This window comes from Budorcas taxicolor, chromosome 16, assembly GCF_023091745.1.
Source record: "Budorcas taxicolor isolate Tak-1 chromosome 16, Takin1.1, whole genome shotgun sequence".
Taxonomy (NCBI): Eukaryota; Metazoa; Chordata; class Mammalia; order Artiodactyla; family Bovidae; genus Budorcas; species Budorcas taxicolor.
Genome location: NC_068925.1, coordinates 7529970 through 7557331, shown reverse-complemented (window position 1 = coordinate 7557331; position 27362 = coordinate 7529970). Strand labels below are relative to the sequence as shown.

Below are 27362 nucleotides of genomic sequence, written 5' to 3'. Positions count from 1 at the left end.
CCATGGAGTGATGGGACCAGATGCCATGATCTTCGTTTTCTGAAAGTTGAGCTTTACGCCAACTTTTTCACTCTCCTCTTTTACTTTCATCAAGAGGCTTTTGAGTTCCTCTTCACTTGTTGCCATAAGGGTGGTGTCATCTGCATATCTGAGTTTATTGCTGTTTCTCTGATTTTATTGAAGAGATCTCTAGTCTTTCCCATTCTGTTCTTTTCCTCTATTTCTTTGCATTGATCGCTGAAGAAGGCTTTCTTATCTCTTCTTGCTATTCTTTGGAACCCTGCATTCAACTCAGATGCTTATATCTTTCCTTTTCTCCTTGGATTTTCGCATCTCTTCTTTTCACAGACAGCCATTTTGCTTTTTTGCATTTCTTTTCATGGGGATGGTCTTGATCCCTGTCTCCTGTACAATGTCATGGACCTCATTTCATAGTTCATCAGGCACTTTATCTATCAGATCTAGGCCCTAAAATCTATTTCTCACTTCCACTGTATAATCATAAGGGATTTGATTTAGGTCATACCTGAATGGTCTAGTGGTTTTCCCTACTTTCTTCAATTTAAGTCTGAATTTGGTAATAAGGAGTTCACGACCTGAGCCACAGTCAGCTCCTGGTCTTGTTTTTGTTGACTGTATAGTGCTTCTCCATCTTTGGCTGCAAAGAACATAATCAATCTGATTTCGGTGTTGACCATCTGGTGATGTCCATGTGTAGAGTCTTCTCTTGTGTTTTTGGAAGAGGGTGTTTGCTATGGCCAGTGCATTTTCTTGGCAAAACTCTATTAGTCTTGCCCTGCTTCATTCCGCATTCCAAGGCCAAATTTTCCTGTTACTCCAGGTGTTTCTTGACTTCCTACTTTTGCATTCCAGTCCCCTATAATGAAAAGGACATCTTTTGTGGGTGTTAGTTCTCAAAGGTCTTGTAGGTCTTCATAGAACCGTTCAACTTCAGCTTCTTCAGTGTTACTGGTTGGGGCATAGACTTGGATAACTGTGATATGGAATGGTTTGCCTTGGAAGTGAACAGAGATCATTCTGTCGTTTTTGAGATTGCATCCAAGTACTGCATTTCAGACTCTTCTGTTGACCATGATGGCTACTCCATTTCTTCTGAGGGATTCTTGCCTGCAGTAGTAGATATAATGGTCATCTGAGTTAAATTCGCCCATTCCAGTCCATTTTAGTTCACTGATTCCTAGAATGTCGATGTTCATTCTTGCTATCTCCTGTTTGACCACTTCCAATTTGCCTTGATTCATGGACCTGACATTCCAGGTTCCTATGCAATATTGCTCTCTACAGCATCGGACCTTGCTTCTATCACCAGTCACATCCACAGCTGAGTATTGTTTTGCTTTGGTTCCATCCCTTCATTCTTTCTGAAGTTATTTCTCCACTGACCTCCAGTAGCATATTGGGCACCTAATGACCTGGGGAGTACCTCTTTCAGTATCCTATCATTTTGCCTTTTCATACTGTTCATGGGTTCTCAAGGCAAGAATACTGAAGTGGTTTGCCATTCCCTTCTCTAGTGGGCCACATTCTGTCAGACCTCTCCACCATGACCCACCTGTCCTGGGTTGCTGGGTGGGCATGGCTTAGTTTCATTGAGTTAGACAAGGCTGTGGTCCTAGTGTGATTAGATTGACTAGATTTCTGTGAGTGTGGTTTCAGTGTGTCTGCCCTCTGATGCCCTCTTGCAACACCTACCATCTTACTTGGGTTTCTCTTACCTTGGTTGTGGGGTATCTCTTCATGGCTGCTTCAGCAAAGCACAGCCGCTGCTCCTTACGTTGGATGAGGGATATCTCCTCCTGCCACCCTTCCTGACCTTCAATGTGGGATGGCTCCTCTAGGTCCTCCTGTGTCCACACAGCCACCACTCCTTGGGCGTGGGGTTGCTCCTCCTGGTCGCTGCCCTGGCCTCCTGCATGGGGTTGCTCCTTCCTGCCGCCGCCCCTGGCCTCGGGTGCCGCCCTGGCCTGGGACTCAGGGTGACTCCTCCCGACCATCATCCCTGGCCTTGGACGTGCGGTATCTCCTCCCAGCTGTCGCCCCTGACCTGGGACGAAGGCTAGCTCTCAGCCTTGCTTGTGCACTGGCTGCTGCCACTGCCGCCTGCGCTTAGTGCAGGTATTACTGGGGATCAGTTCAGTTCAGTTCAGTCGCTCAGTCGTGTCTGACTCTTTGCAACCCCATGAATTGCAGCACGCCAGGCCTCCCTGTTCATCACTGTCTCCCGGAGTTCACTCAAACTCGTGTCCATTGAGTTGGTGATGCCATCCAGCCATCTCATCCTCAGTCGTCCCCTTCTCCTGCCCCTAATCCCTCCCAGCATCAGAGTCTTTTCCAATGAGTCAACTCTTCGCATGAGGTGGCCAAAGTACTGGAGTTTCAGCTTTAGCATCACTCCTTCCAAAGAACACCCAGGACTGATCTCCTTTAGAATGGACTGGTTGGATCTCCTTGCAATCCATGGGACTCTCGAGAGTCTTCTCCAACACCACAGTTCCAAAGCATCAATAAACCCATGAACATCACTCATTATTAGAGACATGCTAATCAAAGCTACTATGAGATATCACCTCACACCAGACAAAATGGCCATAATCAAAAAATTCATAAAGAAGAAGTGTTGAAGAGGGTCTGGAGAAAGGGAACCTTTCTGCACTTCTGGTGGGAATGTAAATTGACACAGCCGCTGTGGAAGATAGTATGGACATTCCTTAAAATAACTCTAGGAATAAAACCACCCTATGACCTAGCAATACCACTACTAGGCATATACCCTGAAGAAATCAAAACTACAAAAGACACCTGTACCCCAGTGTTCATTGTAGCACTATATACGATAGACAATGCATGCAAACAACCTAGATATCCACTGACGGTTTAATAGACAAAGAAACGATGGTACCTATATACAATGGAATACTACTCAGGCATAAAAAGGAGTGCATTTGAGTCAGTTCTGATGAGGTGGAAAAACCTAGAGTCTATTATCCAGAGCAAAGTAAGTCACAAAGAGAAAAATCTATATTGTATATTAATGTACTTATAAGCGTGGTACTGATGAACCTGTTCACAGAGCAGCAATGGAGATACAGACATAGAGAACAGGCTTATGGACAAAGGTGGGGGAGAAGAGGGAGAGGGTGAGATGAATGCAGAGAGCAGCATGGATGCATATACACTAACAAATGTAAACAGATACCAACAGGAATTTGCTGTATGACTCAGGGAACACAAAACCAGGGCTCTGTGATAACCTAGATGTGGTGGGAATGGGTGAGAGGTGGGAGGGAGATTCATGAGGGAGGGGATATATGTACAACTATGGTTACTTCATATGGAGAAGGCAATGGCGCCCCACTCCGGTACTCTTGCCTGGAAAATCTCGTGGATGGAGGAGCCTGGTGGGCTGCAGTCCATGGGGTCGCTAAGAGTCGGACGCGACTGAGCAACTTCACTTTCACTTTTCACTTTCATGCATTGGAGAAGGAAATGGCAACCCACTCCAGTGTTCTTGCCTGGAGAATCCCAGGGACGGGGGAGCCTGGTGGGCTGCCATCTATGGGGTCGCACAGAGTTGGACACGACTGAAGTGACTTAGCATGGTTACTTCATGTTGATGTATGACAGATTCAAACCAATATTGTAATGCAATCATCAATCACTTAAAACAAATAAATATTTTTTAAAAAGAAAATAAGCAGGATGTTCTCACCTAAAACTTTAGGAAGTGGCACAGTTCAGTTACTCATACAAGGTCAGCTGTCAGGTTTGCTGTTGATCAATCACTAACCAGTGTCTGACTCTGTGACCCCATGGACTGTAGCACGCCAGGCTCCTCTGTCCTCTACTGTCGCCTGAAGTCTTTCATGTCCATTCAGTCTATGATGCTATCTAACCCGTCTCATCCTCTGCCGCCCCCTTCTTTTGTCTTCAATGTTTCTCAGCATCAGGGTCTTTTCCAATGAGTCAGCTCTTTGCATCAGGTGGCCAGAGTATTGGAGCTTCAGCTTCAGCATTATTCCTTCCAATGAATATTCAAGATTAATTTCCTTTACAATTGACTGGTTTGATCTTACACTTCAAAGACTCTCAAGAGTCTTCTCCAGCACTGCAATTCAAAAGCATCATCTCCTCAGTGCTCAACTTTCTTTATGGTGCAACTCTCAGATCCATCCATGACTACTGGAAAAACCATAGCTTTGACTGAATGGGCCTTGTCTGGAATCTGATGTCTCTGTTTCAGTACACTATCTCAATGACTGCAGCCATGAAATTAAAACATGCTTGCTCCTTTAAAGAGGGTTACAACAAACCTAGACAGGTGTCAAGTTAGTAAATGGTACTTAGGAAGGACAGGGAAGCCTGGTATGCTGCAGTCCATGGGGTTGCAAAGAGTCAGACACGACTGAGTGACTGACCCACAACAACAACAACAACAACCACATATGAAGAAGACAGTGCAGGGAAGACAAGAAGCATAATTGAAACTGTGCAAAGTTCAGTTTGTGAAACTGAACATTTTCAGTTACCACACTTAGCTGTAAGTTTATTCCCACTGAGGACAAGTCTATTTGTTATCCCAACTGAAATATGCTACTCAAGTAGTTTGATGATCTTTTCTATCATGATGTGTATGTGTATGTTTTCCATACATCCAAGCAATTCTCCAACACAAGCTGAGTATCCTATAACTTAGTACATACTGTTATCATCTACCTGGAACAGCTTCAGATCCCAGAGGTTAAGGGCTCAGTCCCACAAACATGCCACCCTCTGCACTTCAGAAGCTGATGACAAATCCATGTGACCCTGCACTTCTGGTCTAATCACTAAGATTGGATGTAGCTACAACTTCGTCTTCAGGTTCAGTCACTTTGCTAGTGTGGCCCCTGGAACTCAAAAGAAACTCACTGGATTAACTCATGACCAGCCAGATGGAAGGGAGGCCCAGGGCAAGGTGTGATAGAAGTTAATAGAAGACAGCAGGAAGCTACTAAGTGCAGAGCTTCCATGCTCTTCCAGGGCTCCACACCCCCAGTTCCTCTAAGCTATGAGTCCTGGAGGTTCTCAAACCAGCGCATCACTACATGGGCATAAATTATTTATTTATTCACCATTGCTAACTGATGAAACCTCCAGTCCCTTGCCCTTCGCTAGACATCAGGAGGGTAAGATCGTGGTTTTAACCATCTAGTCATATGGTTGGTTCCCCGGGCAACTAGCCTCCATCATTAGAAGATTTCTAAAAGTTACTGTATTAACATAAGTGTTAACATATTAACATATTAACATAACAAAAGTGTTAACATTTTAACATAACAAAAGACATATAGGAAATTCCAAGAGTTTCTGGAGTTCTGTGCCCAAAACGGGGATAAAGACCAACTATATCTTTTTTTATTGAAAATCACAACATCACAAACCCTAACATTGCTGCAAATTTGTTAGGATGGTACATATTGGCACTGTATCATATCAATGGCTGTATATTGAACAAAGAAAATTTCTATTTGTCTTTGCAAGAACTTGATTTCTTGTATTTCTTTTTTACCAAGTATTAGTGTTTGTGTTAGTATTAGTATTAGTGTTAGGTTGTCTGCATTTGTTAAGATGTACAATCACTAATAACATTCTTTTTCCAGGCTTACAAATTCTTATTCTGCCAAAGTGCAAGGTTTAGGTCATAGTATAAGATCTTTTCACCAGAAAAAATGGATATTTCCCTTTCCTGGAAGTGGAAAGTAGCTATCTGTTATCTTAAGCCTTTTATGTCATTGAACTGTCAGGAACAGAAATCGATATGAACACAAGCTGGGGACATTGAACTCAGCCACCAAACGGCCATTGTCTATTGCTACATGATGTGGACAGGAAACTATATTTGGATGAGGATATTCTCTGAGGCTTCTCCCTTGCACACTATTCCATGTTCATATTAAGGTTAATAGAAGACAGCAGGAACCGATTAAGTGTGAGATCCCTCTAGATTCTGACCACTTGGAAATGAAGTTTACGTTAACCCCACAAGGTAAGGGACATGGACTTTTCCATTGCCAGCTGAAGACAAGACAGATATACTATCAGGTGTATAAAAATGAATTTATAATTTCAACAGAGTCTACTTTTGAGTCTGCTTTGAGAATTGTTTCATTGTGCTTTCTAGTTTGACTCTTATAAATATACTTGTAAATTTTTAACCACATTTTCCTCTTTGACTTTATGGTTTTAAAGAAAAATCATTCCCTTTTTCAAAATACAAGACACCTGTGTGGAGCTGTGACTAAATTGAAAAGGTAATAATGTCACCAAATATAAATAAGGTGACTCTTGGAAGTTTTAACTTCAGTCTATAGAAAGAGAACAAAGGAATCTTCATTTTAGGAGACAGATTTAATTGTTATGTAGAAGCATCATTGTTGTTATTGTGGTGGACAATGGTGAACTACAGTGATTATTTACTGGTGTTGCCAAGCACCACATCCACCTTCTACACACTGCTATTCCCTCTTAGAGGTTAGCGCTTATAAACTGTTTCAGATTCTTTTGGTTTTCAGGTTTTCCCTGAGTTTTGCCCATAGATTGGATTGGGAAATCAGAAACAAGAAGACTTCTCCAGCTCTATCAGTGAGGCAGTTGCCCACAGTAGTTAGAGACAGAAATCTGGTGAGAGATCTCCACGTGGAGATGTGGTGATCCAGATGGAAAATCCTGTTAGATTCCTGCTAGCCTGTTCCTCTTCTTCTCTAGACCCAGAAAGTGAAAGTGAGTGAAGTCGCTCAGTTGTGTCCAACTCTTTGCCACCCCATTGACTGCAGCCTACCAGGCTCTTCTGTCCATGGGATTTTCCAGGCAATAGTACTGGAGTGGATTGCCATTTCCTAGACCCAGAACTAACTGCAAAACCGTATCTCCAACAACAGAGGGGTGGTTGGAAGCTGAAGGTACATCCAGGAGCAGTAGAACCTTGTGTTTCTGGATCTAGCACAAGTTTCCAAACCTGGTAAGTTTTTATTATGATTTGGACTTTTTGCATTGTGCAGTGTCCTTTGTTCCTCTGTGTGCTTGGCTGTGAGCTTATTCTCTCAGTTCTCTCAGACTCCTTGCAACCTCATGGACAGTAGCCTGCCAGGCTCCTCTGTCCATGGAATTCTTCAGGCAAGAGTACTGCAGTGGATTGGCATGCCCTCCTCCAGGGGATCTTCCCGAGCCAGGGATCCAACCTGCATCTCCTGTGTCTCCTGCATTGCAGGTGGATTCTTCACCTGCTGAGCCATTTTTTCCATTCAATTCAGTTTAGCTGCTCATTCGTGTCCGACTGTTTGCGACCCCATGCATCAAAGCACGCCAGGCTTCCCTGTCCATCACCAACTCCTGGAGTTCACTCAGACTCACGTCCATCGAGTCAGTGATGCCATCCAGCCATCTCATCCTCTGTTGTCCCCTTCTCTTCCTTCTCCCAGTCCCTCCCAGCATCAGGGTCTTTTCCAATGAGTCAACACTTTGCATGATGTGGCTAAAGTACTGGAGTTTCAGCTTCAGCATCAGTCCTTCCAATGAACACCCAGGACTGATCTCCTTTAGAATGGACTGGTTGGACCTCCTTGCAGTCCAAGGTACTCTCAGGAGTCTTCTCCAACACCACAGTTCAAAAGCATCAATTTTTCGGTGCTCAGCTTTGTTCACAGTCCAACTCTCACATCCATACATGACCACTGGAAAAACCATAGCCTTGACTAGACGGACCTTTGTTGGCAAAGTAATGTCTCTGCTCTTCAATATGCTATCTAGGTTGGTCATAAATTTCCTTCCAAGAAGTAAGTGTCTTTTAATTTCATGGCTGCAATCACCATCTGCAGTGAATTTGAAGCCCAAAAATTTCTTGTTAAATCTAAATTCTAACTTACCTCATAATACTCTGTCTCGCTCCCCACGTCTCTCCCTGTCTCTTTCTCCTCCAAGCCTGGCCAATTGCAGTGCATAAATCAGGTTTAGTTTCCTAGGTCACTCTGATTAAGTGTGCTCCTTGTATAAGGACAGAATAAAGTTAAGTCAGTTGAAGGACCCTTTCTTTAATAGACAATTTCACACTGTACATGCTTATAAATATGACTCATGTTTGGTGGAAACTGCTATAGCATCTTATGTTGAAATATATACACTCCTCTTTCCTTTTGTGCTTTTACATTTACTTTGTTATCTGCAAAAGTTTTGTGCTTTTCTATATGTCTAAACCTGTATAGTACATTTCATAGAACACCATTCCTGTTTTCATTATACTCCACCTTTTGACATCTTACTACCAGTTGTAAGTGGAATGTTTGAACACTCACCTACTTCTCAGTGGTCAGTGTTTTTATTCCACTCACCTCTTCCTTCTACCAGGATTTGGTTACATTCTTTCTACTTTGCAGAATATTTAATTCATACAAATATAAGTCTATCTATGCCCCAGTTCTTATTTCAGTCTCAGCTCTGGAAAAAAATATACAAAATGTTTAACATCATGACATTGCCTATTTCCCACATCATCTTTTGAAATGTATATTAAAGCAAAAAGAGTCTCAGAATCTTCAAGGCCCCTTCCTTCCTTGCCCACAGAATAATTAAAAAACAACAACAACAACAAAAAAACACCTTCTTTAGAGGCTGAACAGTGCTATCTGGTGGAATAAGCTTCATTTTGTTGTTCAGTCACTTTTGTACCACTATTTGCAACCCCTTGGACAGCACCTCACCAGGCTTTCTTGTCTCTCACTATCTCTAGTAGTTTGCTCAAATTCATATTCATTGGGTCAATGATGGGTCCATCTCATTCTCTGTCAACTCCTTCTCCTCCTTTCCTCAATCTTTCCCAACATCAAGGTCTTTTCCTTGATGAGTTAGCTCTTCACATCAGGTGGCCCAAGTATTGGAGCTTCAGCTTCAGGATCAGTCCTTCCAATGGATATACAGGGTGGATTTCCTTTAGGATTGACTGGTTTCATTTCATCGCCCTCCAAGAACTCTCAGAAGAACACCACTGTTTGAAAGCATCAATTCTTTGATGCACAGCCTCCTTTATGATCCACCTCTCACATCCATACATGATTACTGGAAAAACCATAGCTTGAATATACAGGCCTTTTTTGACAAAGTGATGCTTTTTAAAATTCTATCTACATTTGTCATAGTTTTTCTTTCAAGGAGCAGGCTTTTTTTTCCTTTTTAATTTTGAGGTTGCAGCAACTCTTGTCAGTGATTTTTGAGTCCTCAAAAATGAAATCTGTCTCTATTTCCATTGTTTCCCCATCTATTTCTCATGAAGTGATGGGCCTGGATGCCATAATCTCAGCTTTTTCATGCTGAGGTTTAAGCCAGCCTTTTCATTCTGTTCTTTCACCTTCATCAAGAGATTCTTCAGTTCATCGTGGCTCTCTGCAAAGAGCTGGTGTCATCGGCACATCTGAGGTTGTTAATATTTATCTGGCAATCTTGATTTCAGTTTGTGAGTCATCCATCCCAGCATTTTGCATGATGTACTCCACATAAAGTTAAATAACAGGATGACAATATACAGCCTTGATGTACTCCTATCCCAGTTTGGAACTGGCTCATTTTTCCATGTCTGGTTCTAAATATTGCTTCTTGACCTGTGTACAGGTTTCCAAGGTGGTCTGGAATGCCTGTCTCCTGAATTTTCCACAGTTTGTTGTGATCCACAAAGTCAAAGGCTTTAGTGTAGTCAGTGAAGCAGAAGTGTATGTTTTTCTGGAATTCCCTTGCTTTATCTATGATCCAATGGATGCTGGCAATTTGATCTCTGGTTCTTCTGCCTTTTCTAAATCTAGCTTATAGGTCTGGAAGTCTCAGTTCAGTTCACATACTTTTGAAGCTTAGCTTGAAAGATTTTGAGCATTATATTGACAATATGTGAAATGAACATAATTATATGATAGTTTGAATATTCTATGGCATTGTCCTTCTTTGAGATTAGAAAGAAAACTAATCTTTTCCAATCCTGGGGCCTCTGCTGAGTTTTCCAAATTAGCTGGCATATAGAGTGCAGCACTTTATTGCCATTATCTTTTAGGATTTGAAATAGCACAGCTGGAACTGCATCAACTCCACTAGCTTTGTTTGCAGTAATGCTTCCTAAGTCCCACTTGACTTCACACTCCAGGATTTCTGGCTCTAGGTGAGTGTCACACCATCATGGTTATCTGGTTCATTAAAACCTTTTTTTTTTTTAGGTTTTTTTTTTTTTTTTAAAAACTATATTTTATTTTACAATACTGTATTGGTTTTGCCATACATCAACATGAATCTGCCACGGGTGTACATGTGTTCCCAATCCTGAATCCCCCTTCCACTTCCCTCCCCATACCATCTCTCTGAGTCATCCCACTGCACCAGCCCCAAGCATCCTGTTTCTTATATGATATTATACATGTTTCAATGCCATTCTCCAAATCATCCCACCCTCTCCCTCTCCCATAGAGTCCAAAAGTCTGTTCTATACATCTGTGTCTCTTTTGCTGTCTTGCATACAGGGTTATCATTACCATGTTTCTAAATTCCATATATATGTGTTAGTATACTGTATTGGTGTTTTTCTTTCTGGCTTACTTCACTCTGTATAATCCACTCCAGTTTCATCCACCTCATTAGAATGGATTCAGATGTATTCTTTTTAATGGCTGGGTAATACTCCATTGTGTATATGTACCACAGCTTTCTTATCCATTCATCTGCTGGACAACTAGGTTGCTTCCATGTCCTGACGATTATAAACAGTGCTGTGATGAACATTGGGGTACACGTGTCTCTTTCAATTCTGGTTTCCTTGGTGTGTATGCCCAGCAGTGGGATTGCTGGGTCATAAGGCAGTTCTATTTCCAGTTTTTTAAGGAATCTCCACACTGTTCTCCATAGTGGCTGTACTAGTTTGCATTCCCACCAACAGTGTAAGAGGGTTCCCTTTTCTCCACACCCTCTCCAGCATTTATTGCTTCTAGACTTTTGGATCACAGCCATTCTGACTGGTGTGAAATGGTACCTCATTGTGGTTTTGATTTGCATTTCTCTGATAATGAGTGATGTTGAGCATCTTTTCATGTGTTAGCCATCTGTATGTCTTCTTTGGAGAAATGTCTATTTAGTTCTTTGGCCCATTTTTTGATTGGGTCGTTTATTTTTCTGGAGTTGAGCTGCATAAGTTTCTTGTATATTTTTGAGGTTAGTTGTTTGTCAGTTGCTTCATTTGCTATTATTTTCTCCCATTCCGAAGGCTGTCTTTTCACCTTACTTATAGTTTCCTTTGTTGTGCAGAAGCTTTTAATTTTAATTAGATCCCATTTTTTAATTTTTGTTTTTATTTCCAGTTTTCTGGGAGGTGGGTCATAGAGGATCCTGCTGTGATTTATGTCAGAGAGTGTTTTGCCTATGTTTTCCTGTAGGAGTTTTATAGTTTCTGGTCTTACATTTAGATCTTTAATCCATTTGAGTTTATTTTTATGTATGGTGTTAGAAAGTGTTCCAGTTTCATTATTTTACAAGTGGTTTACCAGTTTTCCCAGCACCACTTGTTCAAGAGTTTGTCTTTTCTCCATTGTATATTCTTGTCTCCTTTGTTGAAGATAAGGTGTCCATAGGTGTGTGCATTTATCTCTGGGCTTTCTATTTTTTTCCATTGATCTCTATTTCTGTCTTTGTGCCAGTACCATATTGTCTTGATGGCTGTGGCTTTGTAGTAGAGCCTGAAGTCAGGCAGGCTGATTCTTCCAGTTCCATTCTTCTTTCTCAAGATTGTTTTGGCTTTTCGAGGTTTTTGTATTTTTGTACAGATTTTCTATGTATTCCTGCCACCTCTTCTTAATATCTTCTGCTTCTATTAGGTCCAACTCTTTCTATCCTTCAGTGCCCATATTTGCATGAAATGTTCCTTTTGTATCTCTAATTTTCTTGAAAAGATCTTTAGTCTTTATCATTCTATTGCTTTCCTCTATTTCTTTGCATTGTTCACTTAAGGATGCTTTCTTATCTCTTCTGTCTATTCTTTTGAACTCTTCATTCAGGTGGAATAAGGTAGATTCCATATTTAAGGTGCCCCTTACATGCATGGAGGCAGTTCCTTGATGGCTCAACATTTAAAGAATCTGCCTGCCATGCAGGAGACACAGGAAATACTAGTTTGATTGCTGGTTTGTGAAGATTCTGTGGAGGAGGTAGTGGAAATCCTCACCTTTATTCTTGCCTAGAAAATCTAATAGACAGAGGAGACTGGCGGGCTAAAATCCAAACGATAGCAAAAGTCAGACACGACTGGGTGACTAAGCATGTAGCTATAACCACGGAATGTGTGCATCTGTACATCAATAGTGTCCTATGAGTTCTTTAAAAATATTTTCTGTAGTTTAATTGGCTGCCTGGTTGTATGGATATAAAACTCTTGGTTTTCATTTTCTTTTCTTAACTTTTATGAAAATGCTCTTCTATTATTGCCTTGGTTTTTTAGTTTCTTTGGAGAATTCTAAAGTCCTTCTATTTTCCCCCACCTAGAGCTCTGCGGAACTTCCCATTACCCTTACAGAGAAGATATGTTTAACCTGTCTATTCTAAATATGCAACATGATGAGTCTCACAAAATATATATAGTTTTGTTGTGACAGGCTGTGTCCAAGTCTTGCGATCCCATGGAGGGTAGCCTGCCAAGCTTCTCTGTCCATGGTATTTCCCAGGCAAGACTACTGGAGTAGGTTTCCGTTTCCTTCCCAATACATCTATACAATTACTCTATAATCAAGATGTAGAATATTTTCATCATCCCAAATGTTCCTTCATGCCTTCTGAAGTCTCTCCATGTTCCATAACTACACTATTTCTTTTTGGAGTGGAGGTTTGTGTTCAATGAGAAATGAACTTTTGAAGAAAAACAATAACTTTTTTAAAAAATATAAATTTATTTATTTTAATCAGAGGATAATTACTTTACAGTGTTGTATTGATTTTGCCATGCATCAACATGAATCTGCCACAGGTAACTTTTTCTTTTTCTTTTTTTCAACATTCTTTTATTGATAAACATCTAAACAATCTGTAGTTTTTTCTATGAAAACATAAGTTGTATGGAAATTTTAGCTTATGGAAACATCCACAAATATTTTTATAGAAGGTACACATAAAAAAAGAAACATTAAAATGTTGAAAGTGAAAATAGCACCCCATTCACAAATTTGTTTAATTTTTCATATAGGACTTCATATTACTAAGTAGAATCTAGTATGACCAATACCCCAAATTCTTGTGTTTGGGGATAAAAACTCAAGGCTCTGTCAAGTCCTTTTGATTTGAGACCTAAGGTGTGTCCTCTGGATTGGATTTTGACTTTTAACTTTACATTTTATTCTGAAAATGGTAATTTTTAAAGCAACGTTAAACATAGAAATAGCTAAACACCTAAAGTTAATCTTAACGTGATTGATAATTTTTTTTAACACACATGTATGCCTGTGTAACTACTACCCAGGACTAAATTGAGTAAATGTCCAACACATCCTCAGGTTTCCTTGTGTCTCGTCCCATTCTGTACCACACGTTACCTCGTAGGCACCACCTTCATGATGAGGTTTTCAACCTTTCGAAAGCCTACCAATGAAATTATAAGATATGTACTTAGTGAGTGTGTTTGATTTTTTTCCATTTACAAGAGCTGTAAGGTTATCCCAAATCACTGTCTATCATTTTCTAAATTAGTGCATATTAATCAGTCATATGACAATGCTACAAATGTTTTATCCATTTTCTCAATGTTCATGGGAACAATTGCATTTTTGCCATTTATGAATAAAGCTGCAATGAACAATTCTGTATGTGTCTTTTTAAGGGATGCACTCCAGATCCTCTGGTGAGGGAGAGGTGAAGGGGAGAAACTTCCAGGTGCAAAATAGATGAGTCATAAACATGAAATATTCAGTGCGGAGCATTTAGTCAATAATTATGCAATTTTTAAAATCTTGCTAGATTGTAACTAGACTTACTGTGGCAATTATTTTGAAATGGACAGAAACATGGAATCACTACACTGTGTAACAGAAAGTAACAGAATGTTGTAGGCCAACTGTACTTAAAAGAACAAACAAATAGTTTGAAAAATAAATCTCATTTGTGATTACCATAGGCTAGGCCTGGAGATAGGGGAACTGGATGAAGCCAGTCAAAAGGTACCAAATTCCTGCTGTGAGATAGATTAGTACTAAGAATGTAGTGTACAACATGATTAATATGACTAATTTTGCTGTATCTTAAGTATGAAAGTTAATAGGATGGTAAGTCCTGAGTTCTCATCACAAATTCATTTTTCTTTACTTTTATATCTAAATGAGACGATGGATATTCACAAACCTTATTGTTGTAATCATTTCAGGATATATGTAAACTACATCATTAGGCCATACACCTGAAACTTATGCAGTGCTTTATGTCAATTATATGTTAACAACATTAGGAAATTGATAATCATAAAACCCATACATAAATAGCATGTAAATGAAGGGATTGTGCTATAATTTATATGATTGTTTTTAAGCTCTACTATAATTTGTTTTTTTAATTTATTCACTTTCCCCAGTCCATGAAAATATGGATGACCCAAATGGCTGGTAAAAACTTCACCTACTGTCTTGAAATATATTATTGAAAGTTAGTATCTGATATATGGCTTTGGAGCTAGTCCATATTAGCCATAGAAAGTTATACACATAGATATCAGGTGATGAATACAATAACTTATTGTGAAACTACCAACAGAAAAAAATTAGGGACATTTCAAAATTTTGAACTTTGATGTTTACTAAATGGCACTAATTAACTAGCTTCATTGTAACGCATAAATTCAGTCACACTAGATAACTGCAAATGAAGCAGATTTTTGAACCTGAAACAGTGCAACTGGAGTATTTGTGTGAATGTACCATTGGGAAAATCTAACATGTTGTTGTTAATCAATGTCCTTCTCACCTTGTGGTTTTACACTGCTCATGGACAGGGTAAGTTGAAACAGATGTGAACACTCAGGCTTCCTCCTAAATATAACTATCTACTTTCCTTTGTGTGTATTTTTGATTGAATAAACTGGTTAAAATAGTCTGCACTGTGAGATTACCATAAGAATACCTTAATGGAAAAATGATCAGACATTCACCTAAAAGGGGAAAACAAAATGAATACTTTTCTATGTCATCTGAGTTCCACAGTGCAAAAAGGTACTCTATGTAGATTATGGGGTCATGTGAATATGCTCATGAAAATGTGAATAGAAAATGTGTCACAGAAAAGTAGATTATAATTCCAAAATGTTTAGGAGAGTCTTACTTGTAATATGAGAAAGCTCTGGAGAACAATGATTATTTTTATACTTTTACATATGGTGAATTTTGCAGGTTCAAATCTCATTTTAAATATGTTCATTTGACTGTATTGTGATTATAGCTTAATAAATCTATTAAAGGTCATTAACATCACTGTTAGTTTTTAAAAACCAGCTTAGGTACAAGATATATTTTCCTTTTACGAAATGTGAAATACAGTCTTAATTTCCAGTGTAGTGCCAATATATTTAGAATTCTTTTCAGAGAGAAATGTAAATGTTGACAACCTTAAAAAAATTGTCACTTTTATTTTTAAACTTATAAGTTGTTTTCATTAGTTATCTATTTTTTACACTCTCCCAATTCATCCCTCTACTCTTGGGCCCTCTTGTATCCATACATCCGTTCTCTATGCCTGTATCTCTATTTTTGCTTTGCAATAAGTTCATCTGTAGCATTTTTCTAGATTCCATATATAAGCAAAATTATACAATATTTATTTTTCTCTTTCTGACTTGCTTCACTCTATGTGACAGTCTCTAGGTCTATCCATGTCTCTGCAAATTGTGCAATTTCATAGCTTTTTATGGCTGAGTAATGTTTCATTGTGTATATGTACCACTTCTCCTGCATCTGTTCTTCTGTTGATGGACATTTAGGTTAATTCCATGTCCTGGCAGTTGTGGATAAAATAGATAACTAAGGAGAACTTACTGTGTATCATAGGCAGCTCCACTCAATGCTCTCTGGTGACCTAAATGTGAAGGAAATCCAAGAAAAGGGGATATATATATATATATATATATATATACACACACACATTCATATAACATATTCAGATTCATTTTGATGTACAGCGGAAGCTAACCCAATATTTAAAAGCAACTCCAATGAAAATGGAAAACAAAAATCAAATTATGTAAATGTATTAATATAAGTAATTAAATCATATTGAAAACAAAGATTTTACTCCCAAATATAAAACTTATATGTTTTTCATTATGATGTTTTTGTCTTTCATTTTCTTAATAATCCATTTGTCTTCAAGTTTTTGTAAATGAAAACTCTAATGAGTTTTATGATCCCTCGTGACATTCAAGATATGAATAGAATATGCATCACTCTGCATTATTCATCTCATAATTTGTTGCATGCTATTTTAGTCCATTTGGTAATTTTCTTTGTGAACAACATTTGCAGCACAATAAAGCTCCCTGTCTAGTCCTTAGTGTTACAATTAAAAGCAGCTCTGGCCCCAGATCACTTATAAGAAAGGCTGCATCACCATTATTCTTGCTGAGGAGCAGGCAGACATGAATTGTTTCTCCTGATTCTCAGGTACATGAGTGATGGTTTATTAATCAGCTAGAATAAGATTACTGGAGAAGGCAACGGCATCCCACTCCAGTACTCTTACCTGGAAAATCCCATGGGCAGATGAGCCTGGTAGGCTGCAGTCCATGGGATCGCTATGAGTCGGACATGACTGAACGACTTCACTTTCACTTTGCACTTTCATGCATTGGAGAAGGAAATGGCAACCCACTCCATTGTTCTTGCCTGGAGAATCCCAGGGATGGGGGAGCCTGGTGGGCTGCCGCTTATGGGGTCACACAGAGTCGAACACAACTGAAGCAACTTAGCAGCAGCAGCAGAATAAGACTACAGGCATATTTCCAAACAAGAGGAGAAAGAGTATACAATATGAACGAGAAATGTGAAAATTTGACAAATCTTCACCAGATATTCCAGTGAAACCCTTCTCTTCTCATTAACAACTGAACTCTTTCCAAAAGTGGTCTTAAAGCTAAATGTTTGAATATTTAAGCAAAGTTTTTTTTCCATAATTTATGGGTGCACTTATGAAATTTTTAGCATGCAAAATAATTGTAATATCAGATTCAAGCCATTAAGTAAAACTCACATCAACTAACACCTATTGTTGTAGATGCCTGCATGCCTGCATGATAAGTCGCTTCAGCCATGTCTGACTCTTTGCCTCCCAATCGGCTTTAGCCCACCAGGCTTCTCTGTCCATGGGATTTTACAGGCAACAATACTGGAGTGGGTTGCCATGCCTGCCTCCAGGGGATCATCCAAACCCAAGGATCAAACCTGCCTGTACTATGTCTCCTGCATTGGCAGGCAGGTTCCTTGTTTACCACTAGCACCAAGTGGGATGCCCATTATATTAGATACATAGTCCTAATTAACAAATTTTCCAGAAAACATATTGGCTTAAGACAATACACCTCCATATTCTTAGAGCTCCTGTAGGTCAAGAATAAAGAAAGGGCTTCACTGGCTAGTTATGTATCACTCTGTTTGAGAGGCAACTGGGTAATGGCCTGGGCCGCTGTTACCTGGACACTCAGCTGGGCTGGAGGTGTTGCTTCCAAGTTGGCTCACTCTCTTGGCTTTCGGGGGAGGCCTCAGCACCTGACTACGTGGTCATCTGCACAGGTTGCTTGAGAGACATCTAGCTTTATTCAGGGCCAGTGACAGCAGACAGGGAGGAGGAAGCCTCCACACCAGGTATGAGTTTGTCACACTGTCACGTCAGTCATGTGCAATCATGAGAAATGGCCACTAAGTCCTGCACACTCAGTAGAGAGGACTTAGGCTCTAATATTTGGAGAGAGGAGTGTGGAAGGCTTTGTGGACTTTCCTAAAACCATCACATATAGAAAAACATCAGGTGAGCTGAACAGAATATTTTCAGGGGATGCTTCCTTTACTCCTCAGCTTCCTCTAAGTTGCCTCTAAACAATCTTCTTTCTAACAGTACACTGTAAAATTTCAGCATACTTAAACCAGTTATTCCATGAAAGAAAACTGTAATGATATAAAACAGTTCAGTGACCTTAATGGTAATTCCAAGCATACATTTAAAATGAATTTTCAAAGCATAAGTTCCATTAATTGAAGGTATTAGCAGTATGAAACAGATTTTAATCTGCATAAGAATTTTAAGAAAAACATTTAATCTTGTTTAAGATGGATTTGTGAAAATGGTGCTGTGTGCTTAGTCGCTCAATCGTGTACAACTTTTGTGATCCTTTGGACTATAGCCTACCAGGATCCTCTGTCTATGGAATTCTCCAGGCAAGAATACTGCAGTGGGTTGCCATTTCCTTCTCCAGGGGAATCTTTCTGACCCACAGATGAAACCTACATCTCCTGTGTCTGCTACATTGCAGATGGATTCTTCACCACTGAGCCATAGGGAAGCCCTTTGAAAGTGGTAGATCAACCCAATTCTATTTATATCACAACAAGGTTATCCCACAAGGCACCTTGTGAAGTTCTTGTTGACAACATGAGGGAACTATTTAAATAGCTTATCAATATTAATAGTTTCATTAGATGAGCTGATTATCAGATGCAGGACTTTGTTGTCAGGCCTGTTCCCTTCCTCTTTTGTATCATCAGCTAGTTTAATGCTGCAAAGGAGATGCATCTGGAATGATACACAGGTGCTGAAAGTGAACCTATATTAGGACAAATTCATCATTCAGAACGACTCCCATGTGTGAGGGTGGACCTAATAACATGACATTTAAAACTTAAATTTAAAAATTATAAGATCCTGGGCCTGGATCTTTGGAGTAAGTTGCAGAAGTACAGAAAGACTAGAAACACTTTAAACCTGAGTGAATACTTTTTATCAATTTTGAGATCAATCTGAGCCAACATTATGATGGACAGCCAAGCCTGCTCATGAGACCTGAACCTGTGTTGGTAGGAGCGTAAGAGAAGAATGAGGCTGTTCTGAGTCCTGACAAAGTCAATGCTATTCTAACTATAGTGGACTCTTATATGTGCTTCAATAAATGATCTGGTTAGAGAGACAAAGACAGATTCACATGTGCCCAAATAAAAGAGAGGAGGAAAATAGCTCACGCCAGTGATAGTAATGATGCTTACTTTTAATTATGCCCTCTTTGTGTACCTTTTGGAAGTGAGTGTCAGAGGATTGTTTTACTGTATTCACATTCTGTGATGCATCAAAATGATAAATGTACTAGTTCTGAAATCAGATCATCAGAACTCAAATCTCTCCTCTACAATGTAATGACAAAGTTAATTGAGTTCTTTTCACTTGGTTCTTGCAAATACAAAGACTCTAACTTGCCCAACATAGAATTATTGAAAGATACACATATCTGAACATACATGATGAAATTTGTAAAATTCAAGGCTGAAGAGACAATGTTCTAATCTCCCAAAATTAGTAGACAGAAACCTAGACTATTACTTAACAGGAAACAAACTGCGTAAGCATTTCAAACTTAAAAATGTAGACAAGCTTCAAAAAAGTGGGGGAAATCTATCAGTGATGAGAAATGCAGACTATAGGCCACGAGAGGGTATAATTGACAAGTCTTTGTTAAAGAAACGGATTAAGATATGCAAAGAATCAAATTTTATAATTCACATAGCAAGCATATACATGAAAATTACTCAATATATGCTAATAACAATAAAATGTAATTATGTTATACCTCATTTAAAATATTTGTAAGAAATACTGAAAAATACATCATTCTCCAATTAAAATTAGACCATAAGTGACAAGGGTTTCCCTTCATCTTAACCATTTAAATATTAAGAATTAGTCATTGTTCATTTCTCTGATTAGACAAGCAAGGGAAAAGATATCTTCATGTCTAGTTTGATGGATAAATAAGAATGTTACTCTGTGTAATCTGATCAATGAAAAATTGTTGTGGTTCTCTCTATATATCACATATTTCCAATAAACAGAAAAGTAAACTAATGAATGATAATTGTAAAAAATCTGTTTGATTCCTACATTGACTTGTTATGAGAATAAATGTCAGGATTCTGGTTTCTGATGAGAATGGAGAAGAAAGAAAATGAAAGCAGATGAGCCACAAGATAAAATCTGTACTTTCATCTCTTGATTAAGATGCTAATTTAGTCAACCAAGGTTGGAACTTCTGTATTTAAGGAGAATTTATTTAATAGATCTGTATAGTTTCCTACCAAGAGAATCCACATACAAATTTTACATAATATGACCCACAAGACATACTTTGATCTTCATTAGCAAGGAGTTCCTTATATACTTCAATCATCTGAATTTTCTATAACTTTTTTTCCTATAAACCATAAGGCAATGAATGTAATTAACTGAACAAGGCTATAATTCATAAATGAAATATTAATTCAAATTGTATACTGGGGTAAAACATTATTTCTACTATTTTAATTCCAAGGGAAACCTTGTGATTATCCAGTAATCAAACATGGATGGCTATATTATTCATACAGAGGATACTTTCCAGCACATGTAAATCAACAGTTTCTCTATTCCTGTGATCGGGATTTTGTGCCTCCTTCACAACGTTCCTGGGACCACCTGACTTGCACAGCACAAGGATGGTCTCCAGAAGAACCGTGCCTCAGTAAGTAAATCTCTTTAAGTTTATATGCATAATCTTTGAAAGAGTGAAGAGACAAAAGGTGACAAGTGAGTGCAGTTAAGTATTATGTAACAACAGTAAGGCCAAGGGATGAGTTCTATGAGCAAAAAATCCAATAGAACTTCCCTTTACTAGAGGCTTTTCATGTAAATCCTGTGAGAGATACAGAGACTTTACAAGAATATCTGCATCATTTATATATATTTTAGTCATAAAACTAAAGACAAATAATATGGAATGTTATCGTTTTCATTTTCCACAGATGTGGTAGTAGCTTCCATTTTTATTGTTACATGTTTTATTTGAATACTAATGCATTCTTATGTAAATTCTATAATCTTTAATGTACTATTTTCCCAAATTTATGTTGTACTTCTTTCATATTAATTTTATGATCCTAAGGACAATGTATTTTCAATTATTTGGAAAATGGATATAACCCACATCGTGAAGAAAAATATTTACAGGGTGAAACTGTAAAAGTTCGCTGCTATGAAGGCTACAGTCTTCAAAATGATCAGAACACAATGACCTGCACAGAGAGTGGCTGGTCTCCTCCTCCCAGATGCATCCGTGTCAGTGAGTAAACTGGGCTGAGATCCCAGTGTGTTCATAATTTTCTAAGACTCAGCTGTATTATCCACTCAAAAAGTTTATATCAAATTCTTGTTTTGCCAACGGACCTATTTAATTTTATTGTTTACAAGTGTCTATGAGTGTACCTATAGACGTCTTGATAAGTATGTGACAAAATCTGCTGCTGCTAAGTTGCTTCAGTTGTGTCCGACTCTGTGCAACCCCAGAGATGGAAGCCCACCAGGCTCCCCCCATCCCTGGGATTCTCCAGGCAAGAACACTGGAGTGGATTGCCATTTCCTTCTCCAATGCATGAAAATGAAAATTGAAAGTGAAGTTGCTCAGTCATGTCCGACTCTTCGTGACCCCATGGACTGCAGCCTACCAGGCTCCTCCACCCATGGGATTTTCCAGGCAAGAGTACTGGAGTGGGGTGCCATTGCCATCTCCATATAACAAAATACATGTACCTATTGATAGACATTAGTCAAGACAATAGGAAAAGATCCACAAAGAAGAAACCTGTAATAACAGAGTGAGGTCAGAAAGATGGCAGGAGTCTCACTGTCTCTCCTGATATAAACACAGACTTTGACCATCATTTGTGGATAAGAGGATCTTTGTGGGGGTCCAGGAGTCTAGCAGAGAAACGGTAGCATGCTGCTAGAGCACAAAGATTGAAGACTGGATTTCTCACTGAAGGTTGGAGCAGTAGCCTTGTTTTGCCCCTGAGGTGGCACTGCCCAGTGCCAAGACAGACCCCTCAGCACAGGATTTTACCTGTGGGGAAAATAAAAGCGTGTGAGCAAGTGCTGTGTCCTCATCTTCCAGCCCTCTTCTCTCTCCCCTTATCCAGGCCACTGGGGTCACCTACATGGCTGGGATGGGGAGAGGCCAGGAGCACAGCATCCAGGGCTAGAATTCTTCAAGGAGCATGGGTTCTCCTGACCACGTGGAGACCCCACCAGGGAGCCCCAAACCATTGCAGACACTGTGCTTGTGGTTCTGCTCACCCCTGGGCCCCTCATCTCATCTACATCCCCTCCCCAGGGCCAGCTCCCTGCGTAAGTCCCCATGGTGGCACCTAGACCTTTGCAGATGGCCTGTGGGACACCTAGAAGCCAACCTGTCCCCATGGGTCTGTGAGAAAGCACATGAATGTGAGCATTTGACATTGCCCCAGGGAAGCAGCCAGGAAACTGTCAGCACAGAGACTGTCTGTGCTGCGTGGATAGAAGCATATGAGCTTCAGAATTCTTTCCTAGGAAGAGTTGAGTACATGGGACAGGTGTCTCCTTTAAAAATGTCTGAAAAGTCTCAAAATCCCTATCAATGTGACAGTGTACTTCCCTCCCCAGGTCAGTCTGTAAAGACTGCAGGGAGTGATTGCTTCTTTAAATGCAAACACAGCAACTTGAGACTTCAAGGGACACAGACATCAAAGGACTAAAATGTTAACAGAGAAATACAATAGTTTTTCAGTTACTGACCCAAAATAATAGATATGGATGATTTGTCTGATAAGTAATTCAAATTAATTGCTTAAGAATTTCGTTGAGGTAGAAGAGAACAGTGGAGAAGGAAATGGCAACCCACTCAACTGTTCTTGCCTGGGAAATCCCAAGGACAGAGGAGCCTGGAGGGCTACAGTCTATTGAGTCTCAAAGAGTCAGACACAACTGTAGTGACTTAGCATGCAAACATGCAATCCTTTATATTTAGAGTAATTATTGATAGATAAGGATGTATTAATATTATCTTTTTTATTTTACAGGATGTTTTATAGTTTCCGAAATCTTTCCTTCCTCTGATGGCTTGTCTCTTTGAATTCATGATTTTTGTAGTAGTAGGAGGCATTTAATAAACTTTTCTTTACCATTTGTGAATCTAGTATGGATTCTTGCTTCTTTTACCTTGAGATTTACATAAAACTCCTTACAGAGAGAGCACTGTATTTTATGCTGATAGTATATGAACATCATCCACATATTAAATCTCCTTCCTTTTACCCTTCTCCATTTTATCTTTTTGATATCATGATTTACCTCTTTTTATAGTGTGTACTTAATTAAAAAATAATTGTAGCTATAGTAATTTTTATATTCCTGTACTTTAACTCTTAAAATAGCTGTGTTAAATATTCCATCTCAAGGTACTGCAGTGTTCTGAATGTGAGTGTGCACTTAAATTTACCAGTGAACTAGGTATTTTCATGGAATGAATTAGCATTCTTTTATTTCAACTTCAATAATTCCTTTTAGTGTTTCAGTAAGGAAGGTCTGTGTGCCTGCTCAGTTACCTCAGCTGTGTCTGACTCTTTGCAACCCTGTGGGCAGCAGCCCGCCAGGCTCGTCCCTCCATGGGATTCTCCAGGCAAGAATACTGGAGTGGGTTGCCATGCCCTCCTCAAGGAAGGTCTAGTTGTGTTCTCTTTCCTCAGTATTTGTTGGTCTGGTGAAATCTTTATATTCTTTTCTTTTCTGAATGATATTTTCAAGTATTCTTCTTTGGTAGTTTTTTCTTTCAACACTTGGAATATATCATCCCACTTTCTCCTGGCCGAGTAGGTTTCTGCTGAGAGATTTGCTAAGATCCAAAGGAAGTCTTCTTAGTAAATTTCAAGGTTTTAGTTTTGTTAGCTTGTTTGTTTTTGCTTCATGCTGCTTGAAGGCTTCTCTAGTTTTCTTTGATTTTTGCAATTTTATTATAAACGTGTTTTGTAGAGGATTTTTTGAGTTGATTTGGTTTGGTCACCTGTAAGCTTCCTGAACTTAGATATTCAAATAGCATCCTTGATTTGGGAAGTTCTCAGACATTACTCCTTAAATATGTATTCTGCCTCATCTCCTTTTCTCCTCCTGGAACTTCAGTAATTTGCAAATCAGTTCTGTTTTCAATGTAGCATAGATCATGTAGCCTTTCTTTGTTCTTTTTCATTCTTTTTTTTAAAATTTAATTTTGTTTTTAATCTCCCTAGACAGGGTAACTTTGATATATCATCTATCTCACAGATTCTTCTACCTTTTTGACTCTGTGGTTGATGCTCTTTAATGAATTTATTCATTTCATCCTTGGAAACTTCAGCACCAGAGTTTCTGTTTTTTTACGATTTGTATATTTTTATTAAACTGATTGTTTTGTCCATTGTTTATTGTTTTCCTGCTTTTGTTCAAGTATCTTACTGTATTTTCTATAGCACACCAAGTTATTTAAAATGGCCATTTTGAATTCTTCACTGGATAAATCACACATTGACAATTGGATGTGAATACTGAAGATTTTTATACTTTGTTGGTGTCATGGTACTTTGAGTTCATGTTCCTTGAAGTTTTGTGGTGCTGTTTTTCTAATTAAAGTTCCAGTCTCCTTTGGGTGAGAGACAACTTCCTTCAACCCTGCTAGAGACTCCACAGCTATTTCGGATCTTCTATAGTGGTACCTGCTGACACTTCTCATCCCTGTTTTGTCAGAATTCCTGTGCTTATATGTCTTGTCTAGATACATTAGTGCACAAGAAATGGTACTGACAGCCTGTCCTTTGTTTCCCCCAAAGTAGCACTACATCTTTTTTTAATTTTTTTTTTTTTTTACTTAAAAATTTTTTATTTTAAATGGAGGCTAATTACTTTACAATATTGTAGTGGCTTTTGCCATACAGTGACATGAATCAGCCATGGGCGTACATGTGTTCCCCATCCTGAACCCCCCCTGCCACCTCTCTCCCAATCCCATCCCTCAGGGTTATTGCAGTGCACCATCCCTGAGCACCCTGTCTCATGCATCAAACCTGGACTGGCAATCCGCTTCACATATGACAATATATATGTTACAGTGCTACTAATCTTGTATTCTTGTTCTGGGCCACAGATTTAAGCCACATTTATGTGCAAGCTCACTGGTGGTCTGTCAAAGGTTGCTCTTCCCTCTGGGTCAGTTGTAACCACAGGGATCTGGCCACAGGGTGGAAGGATGTGTGAATGAAGCAGACAGAGGTCCACTTGTCAATACCTGGAGTTTCACAGAAGGACTTAGATCCACGCATGAATTTTAAAGATAGGTTTTCCAGGACTGCTAGAGTGCAGCTGAGAGGAAATTGAGATAGTTCATGAGCCACTGTAGGCATCACAGTCAAGACAGAGATCTGTCTGCCTTTTACCTCATGCATGCATGAGCAAGCCTCCTCCTGGGTCCATTGGCATATTGAATTTCAGGGGTGGGTGGTTGTTTATTTTATATTTATTTATTTTTAATTGAAGTATACTTACTTTACAGTATTATGTTGGGTTCTACCAAACATCAACAAGAATCAGCCATAGATTAACCCATGTCCCCTCCCACATAAACATCCCTCCCATTTCCCTGTCCATCCCACCCTTCTAGGTTGTTACTGAGCTCTGGATTGAATTCCTTGAGTCATACAGCAAATTCCCATTGGCTATTTTACATATGGTAGTTTAAGTTTGCATGCTAACCCTCTCCGTACATGCCACCCTCTACTTCCTCCCTGCCAGCCGTGTCCATCAGTCTGTTCTCAGCGTCTGTGTCTCTATTGCTGCTGTGCAAATAGGCTTATCAGTACAATACCTCTAGATTCCATGTATATGTGTTAGTATACGATATTTGTTTTTCTCTTTCTGACTTACTTCACTCTGTATACTAGGCTGTATGTTCATCCACCTCTTTAGGACTGACTCAAGTGCATTCCTTTTTATGACCGAGTAATATTCCACTGTATATATGTAGCGCAGCTTCTTTATCTATTAATCTGTGGACATCTATGTTGCTTCCATGTCCTAGCTGTTGTAAATGGAACTTCAGTGAACATTGGGGTACATGTGTCTTTTTCAATTTTGGTTCCCTCAGGGTATATACCTAGGAGTGGGGTTGGTGGGTCATATAGTGGTTTTACTCCTGGCTTTGTAAGTACTCTCCATACTGTTCTTTATAGTGGCTGTATCAATTTACATTCTGATTAACAGTGCAAGAGGGTTCCCTTTTCTTCATACCTTCTCCAGCATTTATTGTTTGTAGACTTTTTAATGATGGTCATCCTGACTGGTGTGAAGTGATATCTCATTGTTACTTTGATTTGCAGTTCTCTAATAGTGATATTGAGAATATATTCATGCGTTTATTAGCCATTTTAGGTCTTTAGACAAATGTCTGTTTAGGTCTTTTTCCCACATTTTGATTGGGTTGTCTGTTTTTCTGGTATTGATTTGTATGAGCTGCTTGTATGTTTTGGAAATTAATCCTTTGTCAGTTGTTTCATTTGCTATTTTTCTTTTCCCATTCTGAGCATTGTCGTTTCACCTTATTCATAGTTTCCTTTGCTGTGGAGAAGCTTTTAAGTTTAATTACGTCCCACTTGATTATCTTTGTTTTTATTCCATTACTCTAGGATGTGGGTCATAGAGGATCTTGCTGTGATTTATGACAAAGGGTGTTCTGCCTGTGTTTTCCATCCATTTTGAGTTTATCTTTGTGTATGGTGTTAGAAAGTAGTCTAATTTCATTCTTTTCCATGTAGCTGTCAAAGTTTTCCCAGCAGCACTTATGAAAGACCCTCTATTTGCCCCATGGTATATTCTTGCCTCCTTTGTCAAACAGAAGTTATTCGTAGGTGTATGGGTTAATCTCTGGGCTTTCTATCTTGTTCCATTGGTCTATATTTCTGTTTTTCTGCCAGTACCATACTGTCTGGATAACTATAGCTTTGTAGTCAGTCTGAAGTCAGGAAGGCTGATTCCTCTAGCTCTATTTTTCTTTCTCAAGGTTGCTTTGGCTATTCAGGTCTTTTGTGTTTCCATATGAATTATGACTTTTTGTTCTAGTTCTTTGAAAAATAACATTGGTATTTTGATACAGATTGCATTGAATCTGCAGATTATATTTGGTAGTATAGTCATTTTCATAATGTTGATTCTTCTAACCCAGGAACATGGAATATCTCTCCATCTCTTTATGTTGTCTT

General features: G+C 39.1%; 1 protein-coding gene across 1 annotated transcript in view; it reads left to right on the top strand.

Annotated features, from left to right (window-relative positions):
* Positions 1–14983: 14983 nt before the first annotated feature.
* Positions 14984–27362, top strand: part of LOC128061747 (complement factor H-related protein 4-like) — a 97233-nt gene continuing 84854 nt past the window's right edge. The window contains exons 1-2 of the mRNA XM_052654123.1: positions 14984–15041; positions 20606–20794. Of these exons, the coding sequence (XP_052510083.1) occupies positions 14984–15041; positions 20606–20794 (247 nt within the window). The remainder of the gene's footprint in view (positions 15042–20605; positions 20795–27362) is intronic.